Source organism: Salmo salar, chromosome ssa21 (genome assembly GCF_905237065.1).
Source record: "Salmo salar chromosome ssa21, Ssal_v3.1, whole genome shotgun sequence".
NCBI lineage: Eukaryota > Metazoa > Chordata > Actinopteri > Salmoniformes > Salmonidae > Salmo > Salmo salar.
This window is the reverse complement of record NC_059462.1, coordinates 20,200,387-20,213,439: the sequence shown is the minus strand read 5'-3', so window position 1 is coordinate 20,213,439 and position 13,053 is coordinate 20,200,387. Positions and strand designations below refer to the sequence as shown.

Below are 13,053 nucleotides of genomic sequence, written 5' to 3'. Positions count from 1 at the left end.
ACCGATCCCTGACTTCGGCGATGTCATTTACAAAATAGCCTCCAACACTCTACTCAGCAAGTTGGATGCAGTCTATCCCAGTGCCATCCGTTTTGTCACCAAAGCCCCATATACTACTCACCACTGCAACCTGTATGCTCTCGTTGGCTGGCCCTCGCTTCATATTCATCGCCAAACCCACTGGCTCCCGGTCATCTATAATTATTTGCTAGGTAAAGCCCCGCCTTATCTCAGCTCATGGTCACCATAGCAGCCCCCACCCTCAGCATGAGCTCCAGCAGGTATATTTTACTGGTCATCCTCAAAGCCAACTCCTGTTTTTGCCGCCTTTGCTTCCAGTTCTCTGCTGCCAATGACTGGAACGAATTGCAAAAATCACTGAAGCTGGAGACTTATATCTCCCTCACTAACTTTAAGCATCAGCTGTCAGAGCAGCTTACCAATCATTGCACCTGTACACAGCCCATCTGTAAATAACCCACCCAACTACCTCATCCCCATATTGTTATTTATTATTTATTATTTTGCTCCTTTGCACCCCAGTATCTCTACTTGCACATCATCTTTTGCATATCTATCACTCCAGTGTTAATGCTACATTGTAATTATTTCGCCACTATGGCCTATTTATTGCCTTACCTCCCTTATCTTACTACATTTGCACACTGTATATAGATTTTTCTTTTGCGTTATTGACTGTATGTTTGTTTATGTGTAACTCTGTGTTGTTTGTGTCGCACTGCTTTTCTTTATCTTGGCCAGGTCGCAGTTGTAAATGAGAACTTGTTCTCAACTGGCCTACCTGGTTAAATAAAGGTGAAAAAAAAATTAAAAATACAGTATACAGTTGAGGGCACTAAAAAGTTAGGTCACATTGGCAGAGCAATTGCCGCAATGCTTGTGCAACACAGAGCTCTATGATCGACCAGTGGCGGGTCAGCTGTAGTTAGCTGACTGGCATGCATGACCGCTCAGAACATGATGGCAGACAGAGAGATGGAGAGAGTTTCTGGGCGAGGACACAGGACACAGCTGTCTCTGTTCTAAGGCCGAGTCTCCTGAGGCTGACTCAGGGCTTCTCAACAACAACACCAGTCCCCCCGTGGAACATCAGAGCAACGCCCAGGCGAAGCTAGCGTGTCACAGCAAGTGAACGTCAACACCAGGGCTACATTGTACATTATTCAGGCCTTGTTGAATGAATTGTCGCAGGACAGTTGCGTAAGTGAGAGGGGATCAGATATAACTCATCTTTAGTCAGGCTTTGATAGGTAAACACGTTCGGTATTCAATCAGCATCAATCGGTATCAATTCATGGTCAGGTTATCCCATCTTTCATCATACTTCTGTCTCTGTCTTTCTTTCTGTTCTCTCTTCTTCTCTCTCTCTCTCTCTCTCTCTCTCTCCCTATCCCCCCCATTCATACTCTTACTCACTTGGCCTCTTTGCATTCTTTCCAGAGACTCTTGATTACTCCATCTGGCCAAAGGTTGGGCGTTTCTGTTTGTCTTCTCTCCTGTATCTATGCATGTGGCCTGTTGACTTAGAAAAGACGTAGCCATGCGCTATAACTCAGCACCCGGAAAAGACAGAGGAGAGGAGTGAGGAGAACAACTCAACATATGTATTTCTTCTTGGCGTACAGTTGACTTGAAAGGCCACACGTTCTATGTGCAATCATTCTCCACATGTGTTACAAGGCCCTGCCAGCACTGTAGGCAGTGAAAGTTATTTGAACCCCAACACAGTGACACATCCACTAGCACAGTGGTTCTGATTCCATTACTAGGGATCTGCCAGGTGGTGCACATTTTTGTTCTAACCCAGCACTAACACACCTGATTAAAATTGAACCGACAGTTGAGTCTTCAAAACAACAGGCGGTCAGATATCAAATACAACCTTAATACCCATTAAAGCATCTCTTCATAACTCAATAAGAATCACCAAACCTTGTCCATATGACTGATCCCTTGGCCAATGTGTTGCTTTGTTCTTTTGTTTCCTTTGGAATGAACAGGACATCACTGGGCAGGGGCAAGAATGACACCCTATCCCATGACTTATAATTAAATTATCTTTAAGACTGTACCAGATTGTTGATTTGATATAAAGACTGATAATGCCTGATGTGGATGGCTGGTCACTCGAACAGATCTCTCAACCTGCTGATCTTGTGGCAAAGACCCAATGCATTCACAAAATATATACCCTTCTCCTCTCCCTTCTGCTCTTCCCCTTCACCAGCTCGCAGTCCCACCCATATCCCACACAGATAGCAACTTCCACACCCATTTCCTGGGTATCACGTTTTCTCTGCAGGAGATTACCCTCATCACCCCTCCCCACACCCACCCCCATCCCTTTCTTCACTCTATCCCAAGTGAGTGCAGTCTCAATCACAGAAAAAAGGAAGGAAGTTCTCAGCACTGTTCCTCGAAGGATTCCACCAACAGCTTTTGGACTTGAAGGCATGGGCACACACTCGAAGCGAGATGGGGGTCAACCCAGTTGAGTTGTTCGACTGTTTGTCTTTCAACTCACTGTTACCTAAGAGGAATGAAGACTTGTTACAATGGTACATCATATCTATCCGATGATATGGTCTTTGTCTGAGGGGAGAGTACAGATGTAGGATCTGAATTTGATCTCCCTGTTGCAGGAGACCTGTCCTGCAATGCAAAACTTTGTAAACTTGTAGTGTATTTGAGGTTTAAAACAGCTTATGAAAAATGTATCAACCCCTACAAAAATGTCCATTAATTATAATCAACATAATAATAATTGCTGCAGGATTATTTTCCTTCTGTAGCAAACTGGCTCAAATTAAGATCCTACTTCTGTACAGTATTGTCTGCAGTGTGAATAAACACACCCTGAGATGAGGAAAAAGGCTCTGCTTCTAAAACCATTGTTTTCATGTATTACCGACTAACATAGATCATTTTGATTTGAGTCAAAGAACACAAGTAGAGAGAGTGGAATGGGTGTGGGGCTGGGGCTTGAAAATGGGAATGAGATGATGGGATGTTTATTTATTTTTATTTTTTATTTTACCTTTATTTAACCAGGTGGGCAAGTTGAGAACAAGTTCTCATTTACAACTGCGACCTGGCCAAGTTAAAGCAAAGCAGTTGGCTCAGTTGGTAGAGCATGGTGTTTGCAACGCTGGGGTTGTGGGTTTGATTCCCATGGGGGACCAGTACAGAGAAAGAAAAAAAAAATGTATGAAATGTATGCATTCACTACTGTAAGTTGCTCTGGATAAGAGTGTCTGCCTAATGACTAAAATGTAATGTAACATGGAGTGAACAAACATACTATACAGTAGAAAAACAAGTCTATATACAATGTGTGCAAATAAGATAAGGTAGGTAAGGCAATAAATAGGCCATGGTGGTGAAGTAATTACATGTGTGAGACTTGGGTCGAAAGCTGTTTCATAGGACCTCTTGGGTTTGGGTGACTAGCATTGAGGAATAAAGAAGAAACTGTTTTTTAAACTGAAATGGGGGCAGAAGCAGAGAACTAGGGTGGGTCGAAAAGCGGAATGAGAAGCAGAACATCCTCTGGCACATTTCCTCTTACGCATTTCTCTTTGCCATTCTAAGCAGAAAAGATAAATCCCTCATGCCCATTCTTTTTCATGCCAAACTCTTACTCTGGCCAAAATCTAAGATAATGAAAAAGCTTCCCTCGTCCTCTGCAACAACGACACAGCTTTCCAATTACCCTCTGCGCGATAAATCAGCCTCCAATGGCAAAGTATCGTATCTGAGGTAAGTCACTGGAACAGGAGAGGAGCAAGCACATGCCAAATGATCTTGACAGCTGCTGTTGCTGGAGGTAAGTAAGGGCAAGCAAGACGGAACAAGACATTAAGGAAGGACAAGACAGACTCTGCTGGGGTTGTGTTCCAAAAACTTACCTCAGAGAGGATGAGATACACATCCCTCTCCAACTAAATACTGGTGGGGCCTGAATCTAAATGTACTGTACGTATGTAGAGTTTTAGTTTTACACCCTCAGCCTCACCCTGCTAAAATATACACTGCATTAATTCACTTGAAGGAGCTCCTACTAATTTGGAGTGTTTTCTTACTCAACATTTTTCAATATCAACTGAGAACACAGGGGCTATCTAGATTTATACATGTACCTAGCTTTGTCAGCAGAGGAAGTTAGCTAGCAGTGAAGTTGAGACAGCTAGACACAGACATATAAATCAGACTTCTGTTCCCTTCAGGTGAGTAGAAAGCTGGGCCAGCTAAAGCAACCAAACCACCATATCAAAGATGTGTCTCTGAGCTTATGTGTATAAACAGGTGCCTGGATGTGTCAAAAAGGTAGAGACAGTAAATAAAGAGAAATAACAGACAGTCATTGTTCTCACGCCAATTAGTGTTTTTTATTAAATTACCACCAAAACAGGGAAAATGCTGAATAGAACCATCATGCTATTATGAATACAGATCTGAATCATGAAATTGGAAAAGATTCAGGGACAGTCTTCATGTTTTTTTCTCTTCCCTTTGACTCACAATGGAAAAAGCATGTGGACAGCACATGGCAACTGCCAATGTTTGGGCCAAACCAACTGGGTTTCAGTCATTGATGTACTGTATGTTCAATTCTGGGCCACACCTAGCCATGACAAAGGTTCCATGTCATCAAGAGACTATACCTAGATGTAAGACTACAAGGATTACACACAAGATGACTCCAGTTGCTATTTTTCTGGGCTAAAGACGGGCTATTGCGTATTCTGGCAAAGCATTGTCTTCTGTGCCCAGTGTCCACAACTGAACATTGAATGCTGAAGTTGGCCAATGGTAGTTCCAGTAGCAAGAGGAGGGGAGTGTTATTGGCTATAACAACACAAAAAGCTTGATACATGGTGGGAGCATTCGTCTAACACCCCAGTCATCCAAGCTACCACTACATTTAGCTAAACAAGACGGCTGAACTGCAGCTCGTCCAGTGGCAAAAACAATAAACAACATGGCCATAACTCTCTCATTATCAGCGGGTAATATAATGAAACTAGCTCTCATGCCGGGACCTATCTGGCCAAGGGAAACTGAGCGAGGAGTAGCAAAAACAGCCTTCCAAAAGTGCCCAAAATGGCTGTCCAGTCCAAACAAAAACATGCTTTTCTTTTGGGGTTAAAAAAACAGAGATGGATGGTGAGGGAATTGTAGGGGAGGCAGGGGAAAATTAAAACATACTTCATCACTGTGGAAGGAAGAAAGAAAGAAAGAAAGAAAGAATAGGTAGGGGTTAAGTAGGTAGGAGGTAGGTTGGTAACCTAGCCTAGCAGGTAGCCTAGCAGTTAAGAGCGTTGGGCCAGTAACTAAAAGGTTGCTCGTTCAAATCCCAGAAACGATAATCTGGCGATGTGCCCTTGAGCAAGGCACTTAACCCTAATTGCTCCTGTAAGTCGCTATGGATAAGAGCATCTGCTAAAATGTAGGAGGGGTGATTAGTTTGTGTGTATTTGTGTTCTCGCACTCTGCTTTCTCAGTCCTGCCTACTAATTTCCTTCCAAAACACACTTTATGCCAGTAGCTGTATCTCTGGCCTGGTTGGTGCTCCTTTCAATCCAGACTAACTCCTATGAAAGTCTACAATGTTCTCTGGAAATTGGCTCAACTTCAAATAATGCAACAAGTAATTTAATTGCCAGAGCATTTTGGCAAGGACTATCGTCAACTGACAACATGTTTGGTGAAGGAAAATATGGAGTGGCAGAATCAGACTGAATCATGAATGTTTGTTCAAAGAACAATTATTTTGCCATGTCTTATGTACAGTATGCAGACTGCTACTACACAGAGCTCCATTTACATTTTTTCTCAGGCTTTTTAAAGTCCTCTTTTCTTGCACATGGGCCATCTTGTAAAATCAAACTGACAATCGAAACATTTCAAGAGGAAGGATTTAGCCAGGCAGTGACTGTTTGATTCCACAAACAGTAATTAAGTCTGACGACTCTGGCTGGATGTAAGCCCCTTTGAGTTTCTAATCTACACACATTTCTCTGGCACGTCCGATAGCGGTTCACTCTAACATTTTCGTCTCCCGCCAATGGCCGCCTAATGCTTTTTATGAACCTCCTGTCTGGGTATGAACGGAGTAATACCCTCAACCCTACTCAACCCCACCCAGCAAAAAAATAAAACTTCCCACAAAATGTTTTAATCTGCTTCCCATTTGCTTGTGTGATAACGTTATTACGACCTTGAAGAAGCGTTTTGGAAGTCGATAATTGTTCGTTGGATACACACTCTCGCCACAGCATTCCCAATAATGACTCACTTCAGGGGGAAGAGCCTAATGAATAATTGTGCTTTCCCTCTTAACCCCATTCACCTATATTTACGATGCACTGGAGACTTACACTTCATTTTGCTCGCCTTTGGAATTAAAATCAGGTCCAACCCACAGACTAGCCCCCGAGACTTGGCAGAAACTGGCTTTAGCTGAGTCCAAGGCAGTACCACTGAACCATTACTGAACAGCTATATTTATTACAGTAGATACAATTACTGATGGTGTCACCTCCGACAACTAGAATCTGTGTTGCGGAGTTGACACACATAAAGCTCAAATAAAAAGATTAAATACGCAAGATGGATAGCGACCAAAATAGACACTCTAAATCTGGTAGTACACCAATCTATTCTGCCATCAAAACCCACCAACCAATGAAGGTCCCTCCACCCATAAACCATAATATAGAGACTTTTGTTGATCACTCCACCTCAGTGCACCACAGCTCAAAAGGTACCATTGACTTCATAGCAGACACCGTCAGTACTCCACATTGCCACTCCATCTACAGTCTGTGGGAAGGGACAGGTTCTATTATGCTATTATTAAGAGCTATGTAGAAGCCCTAGGTTTTACCTTTCTGAACTATTCTCACAGCAGTGGAGTGGGAGAGTCCCACACAGACTGGCTCTTCCTTTCCGTGACGGGACTGAGATTCCATCTATACTGAGCAGGCCCAAAGACCTCCAGAATAGTGTTAACAAGGAGAACATGGAGGTGTGGCGTAAAGGGTAGTGGAAAGGTTCATTAGTCACTGGTTATTTTGCTAGTCGATGACATGACAGCACAGAGCAAACAGCACCTGTACACAGATATGACTTCGCTTCTCCATCTCCTTGGCACCAGACAGCAAAATATACACAAACATCGAAGTGACAACTTGTGTTGGTTTGGATAAAGCTCTGTTTCCCATGGGTAACAGTGGAATGACAATCCTCTCCCACAAGTCCTCATCCCACAAATCTCCATCTGCTGTTTCTGCTGCCCTTTCCCTGTCTCCAAATGCTTCCGACATACTCACTCGCACCCTTTAAATGTACATGCTCTTCCTCTCTCTCTCACAGCAACAGAAAACACACACACAGACACATACACAGTCACGGAAACATACTGTTGTTACACGCAGTCTGACCATTTGTTTTTAGTAGCGGAGGTTATGCAGGGAGTACGTGTAAGTCTTATCTAAATATGGATGTGGAGATTTATCCCTGTAGCGAGTCAGTGTGGAAACTGTCTCAGCATGAGTGATTTATTACCACCACTTGGATTCCAAAAGTACAAGATCACATATGAATCAAAACGGAGCATTGGGGTCAATAGGACCATCTTAACCTCACTTCTTTGGTTGGAAATTATGAATTAATAATTAACTCATGTCCTCAGGCCATGCTAGCTTGATTGACTGCTGATAGCGATCAAGCTAGCCTTTATCAACTATCATTCATTACATTAAAACCTTTTCGTGTCAAGGCTAAAAGTGAATTGCAAGCTGCCAAGGATAATTGCAGAGGGAACATTTCTATGATTAGAGAAAAGGGAGGTTTGTCCATTTTTTTCCCATGTTTGCTGATTGGGAGTATTTTGAATCGTACTCTCATCACAATTTAATGAAGAAAGAGCATCTGCGTTCCGGACCTGTCTTCACAAATCAACCTTGGCTTCACAGAATTCCCAAACACATTTCTTCCTAGCAAAGAACTCCAACAACAACACCAACAAGAGAGAACACTATTTCATCTTTTGTTATTTCAGGCTTTATACACAATCCCCCCCCCCCCAACTCATCTTATTGGTTTCAATCTTATTATTAATGTCAGATTAGTCGTGGGGTCATGGATGTGATGTGAAAACAGGATGTGTGTGTATTTGTAGCGAGGAGTGTTGATTGAAATACAGTTTGTTGTCATTTTAAGAACCATCAGACCGTGGAGATAAGAGGTCACATGGGCTGGTCATTACTCACTGCTTCAGAACTTTCCCTCAAAACAATGGGCGGCTATTTATTTACTTACGTATTTAATCATTTATCTGAGTTGGTTAAAACTGTATGCTAGACAACCTCGGTAGAACATGTGTGGAGTAGGCATTGTGGTGCTTATGTGAATTTTCTCTCTTTTTCGAGTTCAGACAAACATCGTTTCTTTTCTACATTGAATTAGACAATCATCCACCATTGCGCTTTAGCTTGTGCTAATTTGTCTTCACCACTCCTATGAGGCTGACTGGTAAACCATTGGAACCCTTTGCCCCCCTTGCCAGGCCGCTATGCACCCCTGGTATTTCCTGTCAGTCCGAGCTGGAGTAGGGTAGTGGGTAGAGCTGGCAGCTCCGGACCATTTCAGTAATGGCTGCCAGATGAAGGGCGGTGATGTATGGTCTGGGTGTGTTTGTGCATGTGTGCATGTGTGTGTGTGCACATTGAGGAGGGTGGGTGCTATACGTCTAAAGTCTCCACACCCAGCCCTCCCTCCCTGCCTTTCTCTTTCTCTTTCCTCCACTCCGTCCCATCTTCTTCTATGTGCCCCTGCTTCAAAAACAAGTCCATTATGTAACAAGCCAATAGACAATGCAGCGAGGGGTTCATTTTTAGAAGGGGGTGATCTCGAACATGCAAGGGTTCAGCCAAATCAAACACATGCTGGGACAAGCTTGCAGTTGTTTTCAGATTCCTCCGATGTTCGGAGTGCAGGAACACTGTTCCAGGCGAGGCCCCATCTGCTTCATCAACAGAACATTTCCTTCTAATAAGCTCTGCTTGGCTTTGGTGGAGAGAGAGTAGAGCTCACTAGAGCACTAAGCGCCAACTGAGGATAATAGTCTTCGTACAGTTACACTTGGAATGTTCTGTCACAATGCCTACCTAAGGCTGTCGTGCACTTGAATTAGAGATGGGATGTGGTGGCATAAGTCGGAATGACAGTTTATGACAACCTACAGTACATCTAAAAGCCGTAGCTGTCTAACAAGACTGCATTCCTATTCTGTTGACGCAACATAAGAGTGCTGAAATGTCTATGTGTGCATTGCCTGGAAGATGAGAAAAGCTGTTGCTCTTACCTTTATTTCACATTTCTTGTGGCAAGTCAGCCGGCACACTAGAAGACAGGAAAAAAACAGAAGTTCAGTTAGTTTACATTTCCTAGAAATTCAAACATACATTTCTGCGAAATTAAATTGAAACATTGCTCAGCATAATGAAATGTGATATTGAGTAAATTAAAAGAGAGTATTGGAACGCTAGGGCCTCGTCCAAGTTCATCAACATGTTTACTCTATGTTCAGTCAAATATTATTGGCTGTTAAAGACTGATGCTGCCCAGTCCTGGGGTCTAGGGTTTGGTGCTATTGGGCTTTTGGCCTTGTATCAGAGACATGGATCATACACTGTGGATGGGGTCTTGGGTGTCTTGGGTCTGCACATCATTCCACCTTACCCAGCTTTGAGTAGTTGATATAAGAGAGCAGAAAGAGCAGAAAGACTGGAAGGGTTCTTTTGGAGTGTAAAACCAATTTATGACTATGAGTTTAAGAGTTATATCCCGGGAAAAGGAATTGGAAGAGGTAATGAAAATAGGCATGCAAGTACAAGTGCAAATGAAAGTCGACAAAATGGTGAGGGAGTGGGAAGATGAGTTACATCCAATTTGGATACCCGAAAGACAGTATGTTAGGCGTGGGTTGGACCATTCAGGACCTCACAACAGTGGCCTGCTAGCCATTGAAGTTTAAAAACATTATCTTATGTGCTGTTTCTCTCTCTCTTTCTCTCCCTCATTCCCTCCCTCCTTCCCTCTCTGTGATCCCCTGCTGTTTCTACAAATGTGGGGTCAACAGGGGAAAGCACCTGGCCCAGAATGTCATAAATTGTCAGCCACAGATGATCCCCTCAAAGGTTTGAAAATCAAAAGGCCGTTCAGGGGGCTCAAGCGGACGCTTTCCAATTCAAGTATGAAAAATCAATGCTTTCTCTGGAACCCCACCACACCTTATGTAATATGTGATTCTTCCTGAATCACGCCACAAGCCACATTTTTATATGTGAGTGTAATATCTAATATGAATAGCCCTTACAGGGGTAGTTCGGGATTTTGGCAATGAGACCCTTTTTCTACTTCCCCAAAGTCAAATGAATTTGTGTATACCATTTGTATGTTTCTGTGTGTTGTTTGAAGGAAGTTGCTAACTACAGTGAGGGAAAAAAGTATTTGATCCCCTGCTGATTTTGTACGTTTGCCCACTGACAAAGAAATTATCAGTCTATAATTTTAATGGTAGGTTTATTTGAACAGTGAGAGACAGAATAACAACAACAAAAAATCCAGAAAAACACAAGTCAAAAATGTTATAAATTTATTTGCATTTTAATGAGGGAAATAAGTATTTGACCCCCTCTCAATCAGAAAGATTTCTGTCTCCCAGGTGTCTTTTATACAGGTAACGAGCTGAGATTAGGAGCACACTCTTAACTTTTTAGTGACAGGAGGCAGTATTTGGAAATTCCGATGAATGACGTGCCCAAATTAAACTGCCTGCTACTCGTGCCCAGAAGGTAGGATATGCATATTATTAGTAGATTTGGATAGAAAACACTCTGAGTTTTCGATCCAAAGTTTCTAAAACGGTTTGAATGATGTCTGTGAGTATAACAGAACTCATATGGCAGGCAAAAACCTGAGAAAAATCCAACCAGGAGGTGTGGAAATCTGAGATTTGTAGTTTTTCAAGTGATTCCCGATCCAGTATACAGTGACTTAGGGTTCATTTTGCACTTCCTAAGGATTCCACTAGATGTCAACAGTCTTTAGAACGTTGTTTCATGCTTCTACTGTGAATGGGGAGAGAACAAGTGCTCCTGGAAGTAGATGAGTGAGAAAATGACATGAGCTCAGTGGCACGCACTCCCGTGAGAGTTAGCTGTGTTCCTTTTCTTTTTTGAAGACAAAGGAATTGTCCGGTTGGAATGTTATGGAAGATTTATGATAAAAACATCCTAAAGATTGATTCTATACATCGTTTGACATTCTATACATTGTCTGTAATATAACTTTTTGGACTTTTCATCTGAACTTAACTGCGCGAGCACAGTGCATTTGGAGTACTCTACCGAACGCGCAAACAAAAAGGAGGTATTAGGACATATATATGGACTTTATCGAAACAAATGAACATTTATTGGGGAACTGGGATTATTGGGAGTGCATTCCGACGAAGATCATCAAAGGTAAGTGAATATTTATAATGTTATTTCTGAGTTTTGTTGACTCCACAAAATGGCGGGTTTGGTTTCGTCTCTGAGCGCTGTACTCAGATTATTGCAAAGTGTGCTTTCGCTGTAAAGTTTTTTTGAAATCTGACACAGCGGTTGCATTAAGGAGAAGTGTATCTATAATTCTTTGAATAACAGTTTAATATTTTATCAACGTTTATGATGAGTATTTCTGTAAATTGATGTGTTTATTCACCGGGGTTTTGGAAGGCAAAACATTTCTGAACATTACACGCCAATGTAAAATTGTTTTTTTGGATATAAATATGAACTTTATCAAGCAAAACATACATATATTGTGTAACATGAAGTCCTATGAGTGCCACCTGATGAAGATCATCAAAGGTTAGTGATTAATTTTAGCTGTATTTCTGTTTTTTGTGACGCCTCTCCTTGCTTGGAAAATGGCTGTGTAGTTTTCTTGTCTCGGCGCTGTCGTAACATAATCTAATGCTATGCTTTCGCCGTAAAGCTTTTTTGAAATCGGACAATGTGGTTGGATTAACGAGAAGTTCATCTTTCAAATGGTGTAAAATAGTTGTATGTTTGAGAAATTTGAATTATGAGATTTTTGTTGTTTTGAATTTGGTGCCCTGCTATTTCACTGGCTGTTGAATAGTGTGTCCCGCGGGTGGACGCTAGCGTCCCACATTTCCCAGAGAGGTTAAAGGGAGTGCTCCTAATCTCAGCTTGTTACCTGTATAAAAGACACCTGTCCACAGAAGCAATCAATCAATCAGATTCCAAACTCTCCACCATGGCCAAGACCAAAGAGCTCTCCAAGAATGTCAGGAACAAGATTGTAGACCTACACAAGGCTGGAATGGGCTACAAGACCATCACCAAGCAGCTTGGTGAGAAGGTGACAACAGTTGGTGAGATTATTCGCAAATGGAAGAAACACAAAAATAACTGTCAATCTCCCTCGGCCTGGGCCTCCATGCAAGATCTCACCTTGTGGAGTTGCAATGATCATGAGAACGGTGAGGAATCAGCCCAGAACTACACGGGAGGATCTTGTCAATGATCTCAAGGCAGCTGGGACCATAGTCACCAAGAAAACAATTAGTAACACACTACACCGTGTGAAATCCTGCAGCGCCCGCCAGGTCCCCCTGCTCAAGAAAGCACATATACATGCCCGTTTCAAGTTTGCCAATGAACATCTGAATGATTCAGAGGACAACTGGGTGAAAGTGTTGTGGTCAGATGAGACCAAAATGGAGCTCTTTGGCATCAACTCAACTCGCCGTGTTTGGAGGAGGAGGAATGCTGCCTATGACCCCAAGAACACCATCCCCACCGTTCAACATGGAGGTGGAAACATTATGCTTTGGGGGTGTTTTTCTGCTAAGGGGACAGGACAACGTCACTGCATCAAAGGGACGATGGATGGGGCCATGTACCGTCAAATATTGGGTGAGAACCTCCTTCCCTCAGCCAGGACATTGAA

At 42.5% G+C, this 13,053-nt stretch overlaps 1 protein-coding gene across 9 annotated transcripts in view; it reads right to left on the bottom strand.

Moving 5' to 3' along the window:
- The window catches only part of tns1b (tensin 1b), a 312,092-nt gene that overhangs the window by 156,378 nt on the left and 142,661 nt on the right, over positions 1-13,053 (bottom strand). For all 9 annotated transcript variants that reach the window (XM_014164404.2, XM_014164411.2, XM_014164409.2 and 6 more), the window contains exon 3: positions 9,392-9,429. In XM_014164404.2, the coding sequence (XP_014019879.1) occupies positions 9,392-9,429 (38 nt within the window). The remainder of the gene's footprint in view (positions 1-9,391; positions 9,430-13,053) is intronic.